The 23,477-nt window shown below is 36.9% G+C and overlaps 1 protein-coding gene across 1 annotated transcript in view; it reads right to left on the bottom strand.

Annotated features, from left to right (window-relative positions):
- GTF2H1 (general transcription factor IIH subunit 1) overlaps positions 1-23,477 on the bottom strand; it is a 37,207-nt gene that overhangs the window by 4,146 nt on the left and 9,584 nt on the right. The window contains exons 2-14 of the mRNA XM_069469673.1: positions 23,246-23,404; positions 19,893-20,085; positions 18,586-18,751; positions 17,143-17,236; positions 14,650-14,799; positions 14,436-14,515; positions 10,602-10,729; positions 10,401-10,488; positions 7,563-7,651; positions 7,072-7,189; positions 3,233-3,323; positions 2,645-2,760; positions 1,068-1,160 (exon numbers count right to left, since the gene is read on the bottom strand). Coding sequence (XP_069325774.1) covers positions 1,068-1,160; positions 2,645-2,760; positions 3,233-3,323; positions 7,072-7,189; positions 7,563-7,651; positions 10,401-10,488; positions 10,602-10,729; positions 14,436-14,515; positions 14,650-14,799; positions 17,143-17,236; positions 18,586-18,751; positions 19,893-20,085; positions 23,246-23,399 — 1,560 coding nt within the window. The 5' untranslated portion in view covers positions 23,400-23,404. The remainder of the gene's footprint in view (positions 1-1,067; positions 1,161-2,644; positions 2,761-3,232; positions 3,324-7,071; positions 7,190-7,562; positions 7,652-10,400; positions 10,489-10,601; positions 10,730-14,435; positions 14,516-14,649; positions 14,800-17,142; positions 17,237-18,585; positions 18,752-19,892; positions 20,086-23,245; positions 23,405-23,477) is intronic.

Raw genomic sequence — 23,477 nt, 5'->3', positions numbered from 1 at the left:
TCCCAGGCTCAAGCAATCCTCTGGCCTCAGCCTCTAGAGTAGGCACCTGTCACCACACCTGGCTAATTTTTCTATTTTAAGTACAGATGGGGCCTAGCTTTTGCTCAGGCTGGTCCCGAACTCCTGGCCTCAAACCATCTTCCCGCCTCGGCCTCAAAGAGTGTTAGGATCACACCTAGCCTTTTATACTGGATTTTTACCGTACTTTTTCTATGGTTAGATACAAAAATATTTACCACTGTGTTACAATTGCCTACAGTATTCGGTACAGTAACATGCTATACAGGTCTGTAACCTAGAAGCAATAGTGTAGGGTAGGCCAATATCATCTAGGTTTGTGTTAAGTACACTCTGCGATGTTCACACTACAAAACTGTCTAACGATGAATTTCTAAGAACATATCCCCATCATTAAGTGACACTTGACTGTACTATTCTTCCCAAGTCATCTCTGAGAAGACTTGCATCACATATACACAGAATTTTGTATGGCTGATCTAGCCTTGCTTTAAAAAAACTGCTAAAAGTCTTGGGCACAAAGTGACGCTTCTCACTCACTACCTCACCCACTCTCCTTCCCTACTATACACAATCAGGGAAGCTGAAGCCAAACAGAACTCAGAACTATTTGGTTTACTGTCAGATAGTACCAATTCTGCCTTAATTGCTAGGTTTGTGCTTGCTACTCAGTTTTTCCAAATTAATAATATATATTTGTAAGAAAAACATGGAAATGATTATCACAAATGCCTGGTTAGTCATGATCTCTAAGAGGGTAGGAGGGAGTGGTGTGCAACTGAACAGGGATATTCAGGGAATATCTATGGGTTATGGTAATATTCTACTACTTTTCCTGATTGGTGAGTATATATATACTTGTTTTATTATTTAAAAATATATATGTATTTTATACTCTCTTCTGAATACCTGACACATTTTACAACTAAAACCACAGCATTATGAGCAACAGAAAGACATATCAATTCATTTATATGAAAGTAAAGTTAATTTCATCATTTTACCACAAAGAGAAAGAACATCAGGACAAAATCAGATTGTTGCCTTACATTTGTGCTTAAATACTGTCTTCGAATTTTGTCTTGGAATGGGCAGAGTTTTGTAACTTGGAATCGTTCCAAATTACTTTTCATTTTCACTACCTAAAAAGAGATGAGAAACAATGAATTACAGAGAAATTTCAAAGAAGCTGTAGGGACCAAGAGATAAACACTATCTTCCACATATGAAGGCTACTTCTGCTGTAGAAAATTTTTTAAAATGAAAAATAATAAAAATAAAAACATACCTATTATATTCCACCACTCGGAGATCATCATTAACAGTAGTGTGAACAGCTTTCAGTCAAAAATACTCATCTAAGTCATTATTTAAAATTAATTAAGTATTTAAATGTATAAATATACCAAATGCTTCTTATAACCAATCCCTTTTGGACAAATATTTAGGCCATTTCCATCTCTCCTACCTTAGACAGTGGTAAAACATCTCTATACCTAAAGCTAAATATTTACATTCTTAACTATTTCCTAGTAATATTCCTTATTTATTTCTAAATATCAAATTCCATCTGAATGTTGAAGTCAAAGCACTTTAGACAAAGGTAGTATTATCAGTGGAAAAAAGGACTTGCCTGTTAGCCACTTGGCCAACAATGATCGAGTTCTTTTGCAAATAGATGAAAAATGTTATGTTACTGTAGCTTTAATTTATTTGAATACCAGTGAGTGTGAAAATTTCCTCTTAAACTTACTAGGCCCTTATATTCTTTTTTTTTTTTTTTTTTTTTGAGGCAGGGTCTTGCACTGTCACCCAGGCTAGAGTACAGTGGCATCATCACAGTTCACTGCAATCTCCAACTGCTGGGCTCACGTGATCCTCCTGCCTCAGCCTCCTGAGCAGCTGGGACTACAAGCATGCACCACCACACCTGGCTAATTTTTCTATTTTTTCTAGAGATGGGGTCTCACTCTTGTTCAGGTTGGTCTCCAACTCCTGACCTCAAGCAATCTTCCTGCCTCAGTCTCCCAGAGTGCTAGGATTACAGGCGTGAGCCACTGTGCCCGGCCCTGCTTGCATTCTTTAGTGAGTTGTCTGTTAAGTCTTTTGCCTATTGTTAATAAGGTATTTATCTTTTTCTTAATCATTGTTTATCAGAGCACACTATACAGTTGTTACTATCAATGCTATATTTTTCCATTGTCTTTTAATTGGTTAAAGGGGTTTTAATGTAAATACCTACTGCTGTATTTGTTGTCAGTCCTCATTTGGATTTTGCTATCTCTAAAAAATATATCAGATATAAATAATTTTGCTGATGTGATTTGCTTTGGGTCTCTATTCTTTATTCACAGTGGCTGGGAGGTAGATACAAATTTTAAGCTGTATGATCATTATTTATGGAACTGGTCTGGATCTCAGTTTCTTAACCCATGAAATGGGTAGAATCAGTATCTACTCTATAAAGATGCTGAGAAGCTTAAATGAAATAATGTATGCAAAGTAGTTAATTCCAGTGTCTGGCACATGGTAAACACTCAAAAAAAAAAAATTCCAATTTCAAAATAATACCTCACTAAGTAAGTCATTACCATAATAGCTGGCTGTGTTTAGAATTGGTTCTAACCTTTTCTTCTAGGAATGGTGTATTAACAGGAAAGCAGGACCAGAAATGCCGAAGTAGTTCTCCAACAGCTACATACAAGTGTTTCAGTTCAGACTGAATATCGTTTGGCACCATCTCTGCAAAAGAAGGACGTGGTGCATAGGGTAAAACTACATTCACACATGTTTAGTCTCTGAATAAATGAACACTCAAACAATAAACTTGAACATGCACTCTTTGATATTGCCAAACCAGGATGTGCTATTATGAGATAAGTTACTGATTTTGTGGCTGAGAGATCACAGAATTTCAAAACTTACGGGATTTTTGAGAAACTTTCAGGTTTCTCTTTATTCTAAGAAAGAAGCTTTTCGTATGTTATTAGAGAAACTAGCAATGTACCACTATCTGTAATATTAAGACAATTCTGAAAGCTAACCTCTTGTCTAGACATGTTTCAGAATCTGAACGCATAAAAACAAATCTACAAAACAAAAATCCCAGAAACATTACAAAGAAAAACCAATAAAACGTTAGCATTGCTCCCGGCTTGCTCTTTAGAGCTTATACGAGCAAAGGGACAGTAGTAGAAGGGGGCCCAGCACATACGGTTTATGGCTTGCTGTGCTCCTCCCTGCATAAGTGCTCCTCCGGGTGACAGTGCTGTGATGGTACTGCTGGCAGCACTACTTGAGAGAACCTGAAAGAAATGAAGACAGAAACTGGTTTTCCTTCTTTTTTACCATCTTCCTTAACATTTCAGTTTTCTAACAAAAGGTCAAGTGTTCATTTCTGTATAAATATTGTATCATTTACAGTGATCAGAGTGAACTACTTTCTTTGAGGCCAGAAACAGCCTGTGTAGAAAAAGAATATCTACCTGTCTTCCAGGAATACCTGAAAAGTCCACAGGAACTACAAAAGTCCCAAGTTTTTGTCTAGTTAAGCCCTTTCTTAAGCACTAACTCAATTGAATTTGGGAACTTACCAGTGAAGGTAAAATTGAGTTTAAGGAAAGAAAACAAACAAAACATGTTACCATGTATCCTTAATAGCATCTGGGGAAAAACAAAATCAACAGGGCCGAAATTTATCAATTATTTAATTTTCAAGGAAGTGAACAGCCAAAGGAGTAAAAATATATTGCTCACTGTAAGAGCATTCAACATTTAGGGACATAATTGACCTATTTATTCAACGAGTGCCTAACAAGTGCCAGGCACTGTGACTATAGAGAGAACAAATCATTTTTGCAACAGCTCAAGTGCAGGGTTAGCGTGTTTGATTTTCTAATGGCGTCTTTATGAGAAGAAATCCATGAGCACGTGGATTGGATTAAAGTATTTTCTAACTTGGTGTAAAAGTACAGCATGGGACAACCATGACCCAACATGGGAGCTCATGTTATTCCTATTTCCCTTTTGTCAGAAATTTCATAATATAATCAGCGCTTCAATGATTGCTGAATTTGCTGTCTACCAGCTGCACTCTCTGTTGGGCCTTTCTGACTCAAATCATGTGTCTCAGATAATAACTTTTTTTTTTTGGTAGGAGAGGCGGGAAGAAGCTAAATGTATAAGACTGACTATAGCTTAAAAAAGTAACGTGGGGACATGGTGCAGTGGCTCATGCCTGTAATCCCAACACTTTGGGAGGCCAATGTAGGTGGATTGCTTGAGGCCAGGAGTTTTGAGACCAGCCTGGTCAATAGAATGAGACTCTATCCCTACAAAAAATTTAAAAAATACCCAGGCATGGTGGCACATGCCTCTAGACCCAGCCACTCAGGGCGCTGAGGCTTGAAGGATTGCTTGAGCCCAGGAGTTTGAGGCTGCACCAAGCTGCGCTCACGCTACAACATATAGTCTGGGTAACACAGTTAAGATCCCGTCTCTTAAAAAAAGAAAGTAATGTGGGTCTACTTGGGCCCACGGGCCGATGTTGGACAACTACAGTCTGGATGGGAAGAAGTGGTCAAATAATCCTAAGTTTGTTATGTGTGCATTTATGTACTTATATATATTTCCTAACTCAGTCTGTTGAAAGGATGATACCAGTAGCAATGATACCCCAAAAAGCAATGAGTATATCTAGTGCCCTGATCTTGGTTTCTAAATCCACTCAGCACCAAAAAGAAGATTCCATGGCGGGGGCAGGGCAAATATAAGCTAAGCCTAGAATATCTCTTATTGTGGCATAAAGTAATGGAGGGGGGTGCCAAAGAATGATGGGGACATTGTCAGACACAGGAGCCAGTGGGAAGCGTGTAGGAACGGTCTGACTACAAAGGGGCATGGGTACATTTTATGGGGTGACAAAACCATTTTTCTTAAATCTTGATTGTGTTGGTGGTTACATACTGTGTTTATCAAAACTTATAGAATAGTAGACTTAAGAAAGGTAAATTTAGGCCAGACGCGGTGGCTCACACCTGTAATTCTAGCACTCTAGGAGGCCGAGGTGGGCGGATTGTTTTTTGAGCTCAGGAGTTCGAGACCAGCCTGAGCAAGAACAAGACCCCGTCTCTACTAAAAATAGAAATTATACGGACAGCTAAAAATATATATAGAAAAAATTAGCTGGGCATGGTGGCGCATGCCTGTAATCCCAGCTGCTCGGGAGGCTGAGGCAGTAGGATTGCTTGAGCCCAGGAGTTTGAGGTTGCTGTGAGCTAGGCTGACACCACGGCACTCTAGCCAGGGTGACAGAGCAGAACTCTGCCTCAAAAAAAAAAAAAAAAAAGTAAATTTTACTGTATATAAATTATACCTTAGTCTAAAGAAAGAAAAAAATGATAGCAACAGTTTATCACCCATGAAGGATCTTCCCACAAGGAACTTACTAATAAGTAAAATAGTAACTCTTCAGTGGAGAAACCAGGCAGATTCTATCTTAAACAAGTGATCAAAGTTAACATCACAAGTTATGACATACACAAATTATGTGCCTCCTGATACAATCGCACCAAGGAGGATACATCACTTCTGTGGTACTTCTGGCAAAAATGCTTAACATGAATCTAGTCATAAAAATACATTAGAGAAACTTAAGTTGAGGGCATTCCACAAAAAACCAGCCTATACTCTTTAAATGCCAAGGTCATGAAAGACAAAGAAAGATTGAAAAACCATTCCATTTTAAAGGAGACTAAAGAAACATGAGAAGTAAATATTAATACAACTCATGAACCTGTCTTGGCTACTGGAGCAAGAAAAGTTTTCTTTTGCTATGAAGAACAGTCGTACTACTGGTAAAATATTAGTTAAGCCCATAGGTTAGATAATATGTTACCAATGTTAATTTATGAATTCTATAATTGTACTACATTAAATAAAGAATGCCTTAGTTTTCTGGAAATATACACTGACATATTTAGGGAGTAAAGAAAGGGTCATTATGCTTGTAATCTACTCTCAAAGTGAATCAGAAAACATTTTTTTTTCAAATTTCTGTGAAATCTAAGATTATTTTGAAATCAAAAGTAAAAAAGTAAGTCCTGATGTATGATAAGCACAATAACATACAGGCATGTACTCAGTGCCTCTGAAAACAGAGAAAAGAAAAGAAACTAATTCCTCCCTGTGCATGCTGCGGATTGGTTTACAAAGGCAATGGAAGTACAATTGAGTCTTGAATAATTATTAGTTTCTCAAGGGCAGAAACAGGGCTAAGGGCATTCTAAGAATAGACAAAGGATATGTGAAAGAACAGGAAGCATGAAGGAGATGATTGATCAAAAAACTCTGGCCAGCTTAGTGTGTTAGACTGGAGTACAGAATGCCTGTCTCCATGTGGAATGGACTGGTGGAGACTGCAGCTGAAGAGGTGACTGAAGAAGTGGGCTGTGGCCAGATTGTAGAGTCTTACATGCCAGACAAGGCACTCAAGATTGTTACTATGGCAATAAATGGAGGCAGTGAACATTTTTAAGCTGCAGGATGAGACAATATATGCTTTTAGAAAGATAACATACTGCAGCATTCTGGAAAATTGATCAGTTTTGCTTAAACCAAAGTGATAGAGTTAAGAAGTATTATTGAAGGACTAACAGAACTTGCCAATCAAGGTAAGAAAAATGAAGAACAGATAATGAGCTCTGTCACATATATTCTGAGTTTGAGGTCATGTAGTATATCCACAGCATGATGGCAGAAAGAATTTAGAAATCTGGGAGATTTTCCCAAAAAAAACTGAGTATATAGAGAAGGAAAAAGATTAGCAATCACAAAACTCACTACCTTATTTTTTATTATCATTTTATCTTCAAATGCTTCTAGGATATTCTAAACACTACTTCTCCCTACATGTTTATTTTTTTCAATTTATTAAGCAGATATACGTTTTTAAGCCCAATTAAAATATTAGTTGTATAGTTCAAACTGGTTGGGCTCATAAACGGAGGAAGGAGCTGTGGGAATTCTGGTCTTCAAACAATACAAGTTACCCACCTGAGTTAACTTGGGTGTATAAGCTTCCATTTCTTGTCTAATACTTTGAAAAGAATTAATAATGTCCTGACTTGTTGCATACTGAAGTGATTGGATTGGAGTTGGACCATGGTAATACCTGAAGGTTAGCACAGAAAAAAAGAGTAATCACACATAGTAAAGATGCTCAATATTTGTCTTTCCAATATTTTAGTAGCAAGTACAATGTTTCCCTCAAGGCAAAAAATAACTATAGTTAAGAAGACTTCAATAAAACAAATAGATAATTTAATTCCTATAAGGGCAATAACAAACAGCAAAAGATCCAACATTTACTTTCTTGGCTTTGATCATTTAGAACGCTTTCCTGAGATGCACAAAGTAAATTTTTTCAAAAAAAGGATATTGTACTTTTATGGTAACGAACTGATTAAAACAAGAGTGCTATACTTCCAGAATATATTTTGGAATTGTGTTACATAACTGTTTGGCTTAATATCGACCATACTTACCTATCTGACTTCTTGAGGTTTAGTGCAATTGTTTTTACGGAATTATTTTTTCCCAGGTCTTCATATTCAATGGACTCTTGTAACTTTGCCTATAATTATTGAGAGTACTTTTTGTCAGTAACTCTTATGTAAGTAATGAACATGACTGAAAAATAAAACTGTACAGACAGTAAAAAAATGAAGTCTTCTCACCATAAGCTTCACTTCCTAGAGATAACTTGTCCTTCAAATGGTTGAACTAATGTTCTCACCAACCACTCAAACACAGAGTACCTGTTTTCCTACACTCTGACCGAACTTTTAATTTTTGCCAATCTGATAGGTTAGTTTATATTTTATTATTTTTCCCCCCAATGAATTACCTGTTCATGCTTTCTGCTATTTTTCCATTGAGTATTTTTAAAAAATAGGACATTTTTTGAATATTAAGGAAATAGTCTTCTATTATATATGTTGTAAATATTTTGTCTTCTAGTTCAGTGTTTTTCGGTTTTAATTATAAAAAAAAAAATCTACCTTTTCTTTTTGCTTATATGTCTATGGCTTAAATTTTTTTTTTTTTTTTTGAGACAAGGTCTTGCTATGTTGCCCAGATTGGTTTGAACTTCTGAGCTCAAGCAATTCTCTTGCCTCAGTCTCCTGAGTAGCAGGCATTACAGGCAAGTGCCACTGTGCCCAGTTTTGTGGTTTAATTTTTGCTTAAATCTTGGAACCATTCAGAATTTTTGAATAAGTAGGAAATCTAAGTTTCTTTTTACTAAATTATTAATCAGTCCCAACACCATTTGTAGAACAATCTGTCTTTTCCCACTGATTTTGAAATGTCATGTGTATGATATATAACATTTTATTATGAAAAAGGCTTTGTGTTAGATGATTTTGCCCAACTGTAGGCTACCTTAAACGTGCTGTGAACACGTTTAAGGTAGACTAGGCTATGTTATGATGTTTGGTAGATTATGTGTATTAAATGCATTTTTGATTTATAATATTTACAATTTACACTGAGTTTATTGGGATCTAACCCCCTTTAAGTCAAAGAGCATTTATATTATGAAAACTCACAAGGAGAAACAAAAATTTTTAACAACTTATTAGCTACGCCACGAATCAAGGGTACTCAGAGCAACAGTACTGCAAATAAAGCATCGCTTACTAAACATCTCTATAACTTAATGTTTTGGTTTTGCAACAATTTTCCTTAATTGAAAAAAGAAACACCTCATTGGCTTTATTAATTTTAAAGGTAATACATGTCTGCAGAAACATTAAATTACTGAAATAGGTGAAAAAATTAAGATTCACTCAAAATCTCTTTACTTAAAGATAACCATTCGGCATATTATTTATTTTTTTAGAGACAGGGTCTTGCTCTGTTGCCCAGGCTGGAGTGTGGTGGTGTGATCATAGTTCACTATGACCTCAAACTCCTGGGTTCAAGTGATCCTGAATACATAGGACTAAAGGCAGATACTACCATGCCCGGCTAATTTCTTTTTTATAGAGATGGGGTCTCACTATGTTGCCCAGGCTGGTCTCAAACTGCTGGGCTGAAGCAATCCTTCCACCTCAGTCTCCCAAAGTGCTGAGATTATAGGCGTGAGCCACTGCACCCAGACTGAGGTCTTCTTAAAGTTCACAAACTTCATTTTTACATGTGAAACCATATCACAGAATCTGGTCTGTGAACTCTTTTTGATGCAACATATTATTAATCCTTTTAAAAACAGTAATGGTTAGCCGGGCGCGGTGGCTCACGCCTGTAATCCTAGCACTCTGGGAGGCCGAGGTGGGCGGATCATTTGAGCTCAGGAGTTCGAGACCAGCCTGAGCAACAGCGAGACCCCATCTCTACTAAAAATAGAAAGAAATTATATGGACAGCTAAAAAATATATATAGAAAAAATTAGCCAGGCATGGTGGTGCATGCCTGTAGTCCCAGCTACTCGGGAGGCTGAGACAGGAGGATCCCTTGAGCTCAGGAGTTTGAGGTTGCTGTGAGCTAGGCTGATGCCACGGCACTCACTCTAGCCTGGGCAACAGAGTGAGACTCTGTCTCAAAAAAAAAAAAAAAAAAAAAAAAAACAACAAAACAAAACAGTAATGGTTGTATCAATCTTCATTGTATAAATGTACCACAGATAACAGGATGCTTGCTATTGTCTCTATTATGGTACTGTGATGAGTATCTCTACTTAAATCTTTGCATACTTCTTTATTTTCTTAAAATAAATGTCCAGAAGTAAAATTAAGGTATAAAGGTTTAAAATTTTAATACATATTGCCTGACTGCCCTCTAAGAAAAAGCTTTATAATTAGGGAGGGAGAGACAGAGAATTCTGGCAAAGTTGCAGGAAATGAAGAAATATGCAAATAGCCAACTCTGTCCATACTCCTCCCACACCCTCAATTGAGTTCTTCAACATTTAATAAGACATTTCCACCTCTGAAATGCTAAGTTTTACATGAGGGCCAATTCACTTTCTTTTTAAATCATATACAGGAAACTTTAATTTTTCTTTCTGTAAAGTTGTCTCTGTTAAATATTCTTGCCCAGAAAACAAAATTACATACAAAAACCACCTATGCGTATATGTACATGTGAAGGGAAAAAAACCCAATAAAAATGGTTAATAGGACTGAGTCAATGGAAAGCTGGCTGGCAAGCCAAACCTGAGGAAATACTCTTCATAACGCTCTACACTTTAAACCAAACACTTAAATTCTTGGTCAAAAGAACTAAGTCGCATGAAATAAGCAACATAAAGTACTTGCAGTTATACAAAAGGTATTTAGAGAAACCTGAGCCCAAAATTGGTCCAAATTTTTTGCCCATACCCTTTTGACTGCTGGCTGAAAGCAGTCAGCATCTCCGGAATTTCCATCCAAACTGCTGGGCTCACCATTTTGTTCATTTTGTGCTTCTCTTAAAACAAAGGAAAAAAAGAAGTCAATGTTAAAAACCACAAGCAGAACACCACAGCTCCACCTGGATATCCTGAAAAACCCAGTGACTGCACCTTTGCATGTATACTTAACTGTTTCCTGAGTCCTGCTGCCAGGACCATGGCACTGTGATGGTTAAACCTCTTGATGATGGCAGCATTACTATTTTCCTTTACGGATTTAGAATTGGAAGTAGATGGCACAGAGGAAATGCCATAGCCCTGTGAGAAACAATTTAGTAGATGAGAAATCAAAATAAGGCTCTGATTTTCTTATTATAAAAGATACACTTAGTTGAAAAAATTTGATAGGACTTTATTAATTCTCATGAACATTACCAAATATTTACGGGCAAACATTTACTTATTTATTAATTAATTTATTTTTTGTAGAGATCAGGTCTTGCTATGTTGCCCGGGCTGGTCTTGAACTTCTGGGCTCAAGTGATCCTCCTGCCTCGGACTCCCAAAGTGCTGGAATTACAGGCATGAGCCACCATGCCTGGCCCAGGCAAACATTAACAAACAATGATATTACACAAATAAAAAATTAAAAAATATTACTAACTCCTTTTAGCATCACAAAAAATCTTAATGTTAAATTCTGCATTTCTTTTTTAAAGAACACTTTTACATCAAGTTAGCAAAACATTAAATAAAGGAATAGAATACAGTGGGGTAAAAACAGACTATGGACTCAGAAAGATAAAGAGTCAAATTTTGACTTTTATCACTTTTTCTAACCTTAGTCTAGGCAAGGTAATCAACTTTTCCAAGCTCTATAAAATGGTATATTTTTGGAGAATTAAATAAGATAATATTTTTAAACATATATTGAATGCATGCTATGTGCTAGGCCCTGTAGATACAAAAGTGATTAAGAACCTGTGCCACAGGAGTCTAAATAATAGTCTAAATAATGGGAAGCTGGGCTGGAGGGAGGAAGTGGTCAATCCTACTGGAGGAAAAGAGGTTAGGTTTGAAAAAGCTTCATGGAGAGCTGTAAGATAAACAGCTGCTTGACAGGCAGACATGAGAGACAATAACATTTCAGGGAAGAAAAAACTGCTTAAATAAAGGCATAGAAGCAATATAGTGCATATCGTATCACAGGTTTGTATGTAGCTCAATATACCTAGAATGAAGGGTGGCTTAGGAATTGGTGAGGCTAAAAAGGTTTAAAAAAAACCAACGAAAAACCAAAACCATTCATCCAATTATCAAATAATTACTAAGTACTTAATATATGCCATGTGCTGGGGTTGGCCAACAAACAGTAACAAAATCAGCCTCATGGAGCTTACACTGTACTGAGAGGAGACTGAGTAGCAATTATCATGTAAAACAAGGTAAAAAGATCTTTTTTAGAAGTGCAAAATGTAATAAAATAGAGGGTAATATAATGTAGTAATTGGATGGGGGGGTGGATAGGGAAGGTCTCTCTGATGAAGTGACATTAGAACTGACATCTAAAGATGGGTAGGAAGCTAGAAAGGGGATGAGCAGGTAGAACACCAAGTACAAAGGCTGTGAGGTAGAAAACACTTGGAAGTGAAGGAAGGTCATCATGTCTGGGTCATGAGTGGAGATGGCCCAAACTGAGAAGCAGGCAGGGGGCCAAATCAAGCAGAGTCTTGCAGGAGTTTTGATTTTATTCTAAGTTCAACAAGAAGACATTGAAGAGTTTCACATATGGGAGTATTATGATCTGCTTCATATTGTAACTCTTACTGCTAAGGGAGAATGAACTATAAGGGTCAAGAGTACAAAGACAGATCAGTTAGGAGACTAATGCAAGCAATCAGGCCAAAGATGGTGGTAGCTTAAAAGTGAGAGTGCGTAAGTGCCTGCAGAGAAAGAGAACCGCAGATGAATCAGATATATACTGTAGAGGACTTGTTGATAGACAGAATGATAGACGTAAAAGAAGGGGAAGAGTCAAGGAGACTCCCAGGACTTGGGCTTGGCAAATGGTAATGTTTTTTACTGAGATAGGAAAGAATCAGGAAGAAATAAGTTTGAGGATGGGAATCAAACGTTCCATTCTGGACACGGTAAGTTGAGATGCCAGTGTAATATCTAAGTGGAGATATCAAGGAGGCATTGGAACTCTAGAGTTAGAGACAGAGGAGGGCTATTTAGGATTCATCATTACATAATTAGTAATTAAAGTAATGGAATAGAATGAATACATCCAGGAGGCCCAAGACCACAGCCTGTGATAGTTACAACAATTAGATGTTGATAAAGAAGAGGCACCAAAGGAAAAATTCAATCAGCCAACATTTTTAGTAAAGGGATTGCTGATATACTCATACCAAGGGAATACTATGAAGGCATTTAAAAATATAGATAATAGTATTAACACCTATTACTTATTAAGTATTTACTAGGTACTACGATCTTTTTACTCTTATAGAAATCCTATAAGGCAAGTACTATTAGCCCCATTTTATTAAAAAATAAAATCAAAAAAGCAAAAAGAACACAAAAAATTTGGATTAGAAATGTTAAAAAATACCAGATTCTAAGTCAGGTAGTTTGGTTTTAAAGTCTATGTTCTTGACAACTGTGGCATAGTTAGTTTGGACTGATATTGATAAGCAGAGAAAAAGAAAGTTACAAAAGTACATGTACAATATGCCATCATTTTTATTTTAAAGAAAAATGCACTAAAATTTTTTCCCATCATACTAAGCTATATCTCTAAGGTTCACTAAGCTTCATTTTTTCAGGATAATTAAAGAGGGCCATGTTTGCACAGATACTTCTTGACTTACACAAGGGTTAAGTTCCAATAAACTCATCATAAATTGAAAATATTGTAAGTCAAAAAATACAACAAGCCTACCAAACATCACAGCCTACCTTAAATGTGATCAAATACTTACAGTAGCCTACGGTTGGGCAAAATTATCTAACAGCCTATTCTATAATAAAGTTATTAAGAATTTTGAGCCAAAACCCAAAATTTGAGTATGGTTTCTACTGAATGCACATTGCCTTTGCATCATCTTAAATCAGGGACTGTCTGTAATATGTTGAGATTCACTAAGGAAGTAACTTGAGTTTTGAGAATTACCATGAAAACAACTGAATGTCATCAAGGAAACAACTAACCTGAGCACTAAGGATTATTTTATGTTAGTTTATAATTAGATTGTAGCACACAATTTTAACATTGGTTCTTCTCACCTGGTGAGTGCATGTACAAAAATAAGGGGAACGTTAAGGAGGAAAAAAAGGAAGGTGTGAGCATGTTTATACAGCCAGCAGAAAAGAAGTCAAAAGGGCAGGAAAATGAAAATTCAGAGTAAAGGGAATAATTGAGGACAGCAGGTTCCTGGCCTACAAGATAGAGGCAGGGATTGAATTATCCACAATCACAGAAGGAATCACCTCTCTCTCTGTGATTGGATACATTTGTACCTCACGATGCTGAGGTAGGTGGCTCATACTTGACAGTCCGGCTGCTGAAACATATCAGGGCCATTTGTAGGGTAAGGGTCATGAGATTGCTCAAGGTTTGGCAGATAGTAGGCAATCAATAGATGTTTATCTTTCTTGTTTGTTAATATTTATCCACATTTCTTTAAGATTAAATGTTAGCTAGAACATAAAGCTGGACTCAGTATCATGTTAAGCCCTGATTATTACCTAGAGAAGTACTGATACAGGAGCTAGAAATTTATTTTTTAAAAGTTTTCTAGCAATTCATACAAAAAATTCAGTTCTTTAAGGCAATTTTAATGGCAAACAATGCTACTGAAAAGCACTTCTGATAAATGACTTCAAATAATAGTATTTTGCTTGTTTTATATTCTCAAAAGTGGAATAAATCTACACTTAAGGCAATTTTAAAACCATAAAAATACTGAGCATTAGGAAAAAACTGTTTTTTCTCACGACTTCTTTTATTGCTTCTTACCTCATCTAATGGTTTATCTTCTAAAGCTGTCAAATCTAGTAGTGGGTTTTTCACTCCTAAAGAAACCATTGTTTTTAACCCTAAAAAAAAAAAAAAAAAGAAATAAAAAGTTCAGCATGTCTTATCCTTCTGAGAAAATAAAAAAAATTCATTAACAGCTTTAATGACTAGAGTGGCACGTTAAATACTAGAGTGTGTCAGGATAAACAGTTACCCTTTTCATCTATTTTGGCACATTCTGCAAAGAGATCCTTTGACCCTGTATTCAGCCGGTCCCTGTGAAAATAATGGGACTGGAAAAAACGTGTCCAGAATTCCTTCTCGGTCATGTTGTGGGGAACATTCTCTGCATACTTCATTTTTACTGTGGGAAAAAAACAGAAGAAATAGTTACAAACTGAATTTCCATTTCTTAAAACCTCTCAAATTAGATAACTGAAATAGACTAGTAGCAAAAACTAGATTAAGAAACTCTCAACTTTACACAGTATATATTAAAATTACAAATATGAAACACAACTTGAGAGATCAGGTGAGGTACTACTGCTATGAATCTTAACAAATGATGAACAAAACCTTATTTTGCACTGAGAGAATTAAGTTTTGAAGTTATAGTAGAAACACCAAGAATCCTGGAGTCAGACCTGAGTTTGCTTGTTTGTTCATCTATTTATGTGCCATCTCAATCCCAGGCAGTTAGGTGGTGGGGAAAGGAAGATCTCAATGCCTACTGGATTATCAGCTCAGCATTCCAGTGAGCATAGTGTTCAAGAACATGGTTTCTTGGGCCAGAGACTGAGTTTAAAATTCTAGGTCTGCCATTTACTATCAGTGTGACCTTGGGTAAATTACTTAATCTCTCTATAGAGAGACTGGTTTCCTCATCTGTAAAATGAGAGTCATAACAGCACCCACTTCATAGGTGTATGTGATGATTAAATGAATTTAATATAGAAAAAGCCCTTAGAATAGTGTCTGGCATGTAATGTCAAGACTTAATTCTCCTGGTATAAAATAAGGTTTTTTTGTTTTTTGTTTTTTTTCTTTTTGGAGACAGTGTCTTGCTCAAGCACCTGGGCTAGAGTGCAGTGGTGTCAGTGTCATCAAAGCTCACTGCAACCTCAAACTCCTGGGCTCAAGCTACCCTTCTGCCTCAGCCTGAGTAGCTGGGACTACATGCATGTGCCACCACATCCAGCTAATTTTTTCTATTTTTTTTGTAAAGACAAGGTCTCACTTACTCAGGCTGGTCCCATACTCCTGGCCTCTAGCAATCCTCCCACTTTGGCCTCCCAAAGTGCTAGGATTATAGGTGTGAGCCACCACGCCCAGCCTGACATGTGGTATTTGTTTTTCCATTCTTGCAATACTTCGCTTAGAAGAATGGTCTCCAGTTCCATCGGGGTTGTTACAAAGGGTATTAGTTCACCGTTTTTTTTAATGGCTGAGTAGTACTCCACAGTATACATACACCACATTTTATTAATCCACCCATGTACTGATGGGCATTTGATGTACTATTAAACCGGAATTAATCAATCAACACTCATGTACACATATGGAAGTAAAACTGAGCGGAAACCAAGCAGGTGGGAGGGGGGAAAAGGGACTGGTAAATTCACACCTAATGGGTACAATTCACGCTATCTTGGTTTATGGACACACTTACAGCTTTGACTCAAATGGCACAAATACAATTCATGTAACCAAAATGTTTGTACCCCTGTGTAATACTCTGAAAACAAACAATCAAACAAGGTATCTGCCTGACAAAGTCTGGATTTTTTTTTTGTTTTTTTTTGGAGACAGGGTTATGATCTGTTGCCCAGGTTGCAGTACAGTGGCAAGATCATAGCTCAATTTAACTTTGAACTCCTGGGCTCAAGTGATCCTCCCACCTCAGTCTCCTGAGTAGCTAGGCCTAGAGGTACACACCACCATGCCCAGATAATTAAAAAAAAATTGTTTTTGGAGAGACAGGGTCTTGCTACGTTACCCAGGCTGGTCTTGAACTTCTGGTCCTAATTGACCCTCCCACCTGGGCCTCCCAAAGTGCTGGTATTACAGGTGTGAGCTAGACTGCACTTGGCCAAGTCAGGATTTTACAAAGGTAGCAATGAGGCAATGTTTGCCCTGAGTCCCGAGGGAGAGATATGTTTCCTAAGGACTTAAGGGGCACAAGTGAGGAAATGAGAAGAGAATCGTATAAAGCTTAAGAGTTCTGTTTAGTTCAAAGAAAGACTAAAGCAATGGCTCTCGCCCTTGGCTGCACATCATAAATCACTAGGGCTGGGGTCAAGGCATCTATACTTTTAGGACGGCTTCTGCATGGGAAATGATTTGTGAGTTAGAAAGGTCACTCTGGTTGCAGTATGAAGGATGGCCTGAGTTAGTGCTATATAGAGACTCATTTATTGATGGTTCTGTAGCATGTCATTTCAGCATTTCTTACTCAGTATGTCGAGGGCTAAAGAAAGTTTAAGAACCACTGCTGGAAAGAACAGCAAAGTCGTCATACAGTGAATTGACGACAGCACATTGTTTACTCTTAGTACCTACCACATGTCCATGTCAGGCACTGGGTAAAGTATTTTACATATTTTATTACACACGATTAGAAATAAATGTTCAGATTTTTGTTTTTCACTGATATGTTACAGAATTCTTCCAAATATTTTAACCATCTGGAAGAACTGACTCTTCTTACCTGCTGGATAGGTCCTAAATATGGACTCAATAATATCAGAGGTTAAATTATATCTCAGACCATTGCAGCCATCGGTTTGGGGCCGGACATCAGCCTAAAACAAAGATTACATACATACATATAGTAAGTTAGATCATCAGGGAAGAGGTCTAAGCTCTCAATAGACAATGGACAAAGGTAGGAGAAAAGTGTTTTTAAATCAACTGCAGATAGTAAGTCCTTCACTTTCACTTTTGGCATAGAGACAGAGCTCAAAGAAGCCTGGACTGGTTTCTCACTGTCTTAGGGACCTGTAAAATATTCTTCCTTGGAAGTTCAATATGGTCAAATAGGCATGTTTAAATGTGACTGACGGCAGAGAGTTAGTGGAGCTTTATTATAAAACTTGTACAGTTACTAAACCACCATACACTTTGGTTACTAAATAATTAAACTAACATTAACTGACTGGTTTCTTTGGGAAAAGCCTTACTAATTCAATTCATTACTAAGCACCCCAAAAGATACTAAACATACAAATGGCATTCAAATTTTTGTTGGATGTGTAAATACTGCTCTGGTTCCCCTGGAATATACACTAATTAAATTTCATTTTATAACTCCACAGGTAAAGCACTCCCAATTTTTCTATTACATACTTTTTTTTTCCCCTTGAGATGGGATCTTGCTGTATCCCCCAGGCTAGAGTGCATCGGTGCTAATGTAGCTCACTGCAACCTTTAACTCCTGGGCTCAAGCAATCCTCCAACCTCAGCCTCCCCAGGAGCTAGGACTACAGGCATGCATTACCATGCCCAACTAATTTTAAAATTTTTTATAGACATGGTGGTCTCACTATGTTGCCCAGGCTGGTCTTGAATTCCTAGACTCCAGTGATCCTCCCGTCCTGGCCTCCTCAAGTGCTGGAATTATAAGCATGGGCCATGGCACCTGGCCTCTATTTGGATACATTTACAAATCTTACTCTTTCTATAATATGATGGTCATTGAACATTTAACTTTGTATTATAAGTATAACAATCATTAAAAAGGCACTAGAAAGCCCTAAAAGTATTAGGAGAATTAAGTTATTAGTCTAATTTCTAAATTTTTGATCTCCAGCATGCTAGGGTCAAGTCCAAAAACCAAGAAAATGTAACTGGTAAAATGAAATATTAATTTTTTTTTAAGAGACGAGGTCTCGCTCTGTGGCCCAGGCTAGAGTTCAGTGGTACGATCATAGCTCAATGCGACCTCAAGTAATCCTCCTGCCTCAGCCTCCTGAGTAGAAATATAAATTTTAAAAACACTAAATTTTAAGAATATTTTGGAAGAATACTATGGATACTAAATTTTCCATACTTCAAGGAAATGCTAAATTTTACAAAAGAAACAGCATTGTTAACACAAATATTGGGGTTTTCATTTTTTTCTTCTCTTCAGAAATCTAGAAGGGTCACATACCAGAAATGCTGCAGAAATGCCAACATCCTGCTTATGATTGGATGTGGAAGAACTATCTGTTGCATTCACATTTAAACGATTGGCCCAGAATTCCTCAGCACTGATTACTTGACTCACAACAAGGTCTTTATAAAGCTGAAACAAAACAGGATCTTCTTGCAGCATTCTGGTGATAGAATATATTAAATATAATTGAACTTCTAGAATAAAATACCATTTAGGTAACATTTTTAAAAGACTTTAGTGACATAAAACATTAAAACACACAAATTTTAGTTTGTGATAACTGAACAGGAGAGGCCATTTAGTTCATTATTTAGTAATTAAGAGCAAAAAAAACATTTTTGGAGGAACAAATGAAGTGGAGATAAATGGAGATAAGTCTGAAGAGGCAAAGATTAAACTCTTTGAAGGCACGGATTTGGTCTTATGCACCTCTGTATCCCAGTGTCACAAAGATCACTGGGTCTATATTTGTACCGTATAATCTCTTGATATCTGCAGATGCTCCCTCAAGACCCTTGGGTAAAATGGTGTAGTATTTGCACACAAGTTACAGACATTTTCCCATATGCTTTAAGTCACCTCTAGATTACTTATAATATCTAATATAAATGTTAGGTAGTTTGCTATACTGTACTGTTTTTTATTTGGATTATTTTTTGTCGTATTGCTATTTTTTTCCTAATATTTTCAAACTGAAGTTGGTTCCATCTGTGGATGTGGAACTCACGGATAGAGGGCCAACTGTATTATCTTTCACACATAAAGGTGAATGGGGAAGAGAGGAGATATGCTTGGGATTTTCCAGTAACTAATTTTTCACTGTGATAAGCATTTGGAGCCATAAGCACTGATGGCCTGAAAGATGTCAGTGATGGAATAATTCATCTTATAAGAAATTCTCATTATTTTACATGCCGTTTCACTTTTTCACAGTATGAATTCTTTCAGGTTCTTTTTCACAAGCACACTTCTAACAGTTTAGTATCTTCTCTGTGACAGAGAACTGGGAAAAGAAATTAAGGAACCGTAGCACCTTCTACTTTCACTTCTGTTCCTAAACAGATGTTAGGCTTGATATAGTTAATTTAACTTCTGGGTTTGTGCATTCTTATTCGTTCAAAAGTCACACAGTAAGAAAAGACGCTAAAGCTGAAAACATAGAGATAAAGAAACTAAAGCCCATATTTTCCTACATTACAGTATCACAGCAAAAGGGAGGGGAGAGGTAACAAGCTATTACTCCTATTAGGAGACTAGAGAAAATCTAGTAACTCTTCAAAAGGCTATTCTTTTCCCCCCACCTGTTTTTTTCTTCCAGTTCTTTATTTGCTTTCCTCTTGAATTTAGGCAGCAGCTGCTGAAGAAGGTCCTTTACTGCATCTCGCTCTTTCACTGCTGTGCTTTCATTGGAAAAATGGAAGTTAGTTGTGTCCCCTGCATGCAGGACCAGCTGAAGTTGAATTTTAGCTTTTCCTTCTGGACTGATTTTCTGGCCTAAAAAGAAACACGAGGCTAGTTAGATGAGGAAACTCACACTGTGGAAATTGCCATACAATAGGTTACTTCTCCTCCTAAGAAGATTCAGGATTGCTTTGGGCTTCAGTTACCCTGTCCCAATATTCATGCCTTTGCAGAAATGCACTCTTCTCAAATAATCCCACATAACCACAGCATACTCAACAAAATCACTACTACCACTCTGCTTCCCACTACAGTATCCTTTTTGTGCAGCACTTCTCACTCACTGCTTCTACTGCTAGGTATTAGTGGGCTTTTGTTTCCATTGATCTAGGGCAGGCTTCTTTAAAGCTTTCTAAAACAGCCAACTAGGATAGAAGCCCCAAACCCACTTGAAACAGCTGTCTCCAATCAACATTATCATTAATAAAAATGACTTGTCATGATCCAAAAAAGTGTAAAACACAGCCCATGGCTTACTCACTAATTTTGTATGGGAAAATATATAATTATACATTCAAGAGATGTGGTGTCACCACTTTAGCCAAGTGATCAAACACAGTCTCATTAAAGGTAGGACAACCTGACACCATGTGCTTTCTGAGGTGATGGAATTAGGAAGTAAACGTCACCACCTACGTATTATTCTTGCCTAAAATGTTTAACCTGATTATATTCAAGCCTCTAGATCTTTCAGTTTATTAAAAATACAGGTATACAGGAATAAATTAAACAAAGGAGAAGGAGACAATCAGACATGTTCAGAATGTGTGACATCCAAGCTATACTCTGAAAGAGATTAAAGAGGCCACCACTACACGAACCTAGACTGGATACTGGTTTAAAAAAAAAAAAAAATCATAGCTATAAAAGACATTATTGGCTCAACTAAGGAAATGTAATAATGGTCTGGCTATTTATCATTAAAATGTTCTTGGTGTGAAATATGATAAGCAATAAAACTGTACCCACAAATAAAGCAAATATAGCAAAATAACAATTGTAGTATCTAAGTAGGATATATTACATAGGTTTTCAGTGTACTAGTCTTTAAATTTTTCTGTAACTTTGAAGATTTTCATAATAAAAAATCAGGGCTGAGAATGCCAAGATGTACCTACATAATGTAGAACTTGTGTTCTTACAGAATGGGCCTTGTTGGCTATAGTAGCACTTTTCTTCTTTGTATGGGAAGCAGAGATGGAGGGCTTTGTCCCATTAAATGGGTGACTCATGGATGGGAGACACATTGCCTAGAGCTCTCATCTTAGCATAATCTGATCTATTAAACTTTAAACAGAAACTGTGACAATGAAGATGACAATTCCAGACCCACAGTTGGAACAGATAAAGTCCCTTACTGTTAAAAGCAGCAATAATGAAGCAATTTACACTGTCAACTAGCATGTTTCATTATCCCATTTTTCCAAAACAGTCACTCCTTTCTAAAGGCACCTTTTCTCGGTCACTACTTCATCCACACTCTACCTTAGCTCTTGCCTCTGAGAAGCCACCCTAAATTTTTTAACTAGCTAACTTCAGCTATGGTAAGAACTACTGCTGATTTTCACCTTAGTAATTTATTATTGATAACTTTCAATGGCTTCTGACATTCTTTCAAATATTCAACTTAAAAACGAAAACTGTTCTGGTGCAGCTCTAGATTTGGGTACATACTCCCCCACCTAACGGGAACTTGCCAGGCATTTTCCCACAGAAACAAAGTTTTAAAAAGAGGCACTATTACCAAGATAGTGGACAAAAGATCATATAGCTTAGGCAGTAGTTAACTTTGGAGGTATCATGTTGCTTGAAATCTACACAGAATTTTATCTAGGAGAAGAATCTTATATCCAAGTTAATAAATGAATCCATATTAATGGTCACAGTTCAGGTGCCACAATTTATCAAGGGGTTGGTTGCCTTGGGTCTCTCCTATTCAAGATCTTTATTTAGGTGAATTGCAGAAATCCCTTTCAGAAGTTAGTTTTTAAATTCCAGGATTCATTTGGTGCTTTTCAAGCTAATTAATTACCACTGAACCACTAAGTACCACACCCTGGGTAATAAATTCAAAGTTAATCTTGCAAATTTGAAAAGAGAAGAGGTTTTGATTTCAACCTTCATACTTGAAGATTATAAAAAGAAAAATAATGTAAAAACATTATGCTCCGTATTTCTCCCATCTATATTCAACAGTATAAAGTTGAGTCTTCTCAACAGATGATAGCCACATAAGCAATGATTAGGTACCTTGCTCAAATGACATTTTACTGAAGGGGCTGGGCGCGGTGGCTCATGCCTGTAATCTTAGCACTCTGGGAGGCCAAGGCGGGAGGATTGCTCGAGGTCAGGAGTTCGAGACCAACCTGAGCAAGAGTGAGACCTCCGTCTCTACTAAAAATAGAAAGACATTATCTGGACAACAACAAAAATATATACACACACACACACATACATATATATATATATATATATATATACACATATATATACACATATCTATCTATCTCTCGAAAAAATTAGCCCAGCATAGTGGGGCATGCCTGTAGTCCCAGCTACTCGGGAGGCTGAGGCAGAAGGATTGCTTGAGCCCGGGAGTTTGAGGTTGCTGTGAGCTAGGCTGACACAACGGCACTCTAGCCTGGGCAACAGAGTGAAACTCTGTCTCAAAAAAAAAAAAACCACACCAAACAAAAAATTTTTTTTACTGAAGGACAATCTGGCATCACCTATCAACATTTTAAACGGATGAACCATTTGAACAAAAAATCCTTTTTAGGGATGTATTGTGCACACACATCCCTGAAATTGTACGAGTGCACAGGTCTACACTGCAACTCTGTTTACAATAACAAAATTCTGAAACTTCTTAGATGTTCTTTAACATAGGACTGGTTAAATATATGATTGTCTATCCAGTGAAGTATTATGTACCACACTTAAAAGAAAGTATGTGTGTAGATCTATGTGAGGTAGATTTACATATATAAACCTGTACACATTCTATTATTAAGTGAAAAGGTCAGGTTATAGAATATTATATATTCAGTGATCCTGTTTTGTAATTTATTTCTACATAGTTGGTATTTTGGGATATAAAATTAAGACCCACAAAGACTGTATAAACAATCTTCCTATAAAATTGCTAGAAAATATGACATATATACATCAGACCTTAGTATAGCTGACTTACATTTAATATCCGCATACATATGGCTGATTGTAAATCTATCTTTGCCTTCAGGTGCCCAAGCGATTCTTTCTGCCATTAGGTATAGAGCTCCATCCTGCTTCTTTTGGCGCACCTTCTTCACAATCAGCAAAACTTCTTCTGATGAAGTAGCCATGGTGGCTAGAAGGTGCAAATAGAGAAAAAGAAAGATGAAGTAAAAAAAATTCTACATGTCAATTAGGGTTGAATTTGT

The sequence above is a fragment of the Eulemur rufifrons genome, chromosome 6, assembly GCF_041146395.1.
Source record: "Eulemur rufifrons isolate Redbay chromosome 6, OSU_ERuf_1, whole genome shotgun sequence".
Taxonomy (NCBI): Eukaryota; Metazoa; Chordata; class Mammalia; order Primates; family Lemuridae; genus Eulemur; species Eulemur rufifrons.
This window is presented reverse-complemented; position numbering and strand designations above follow the sequence as displayed.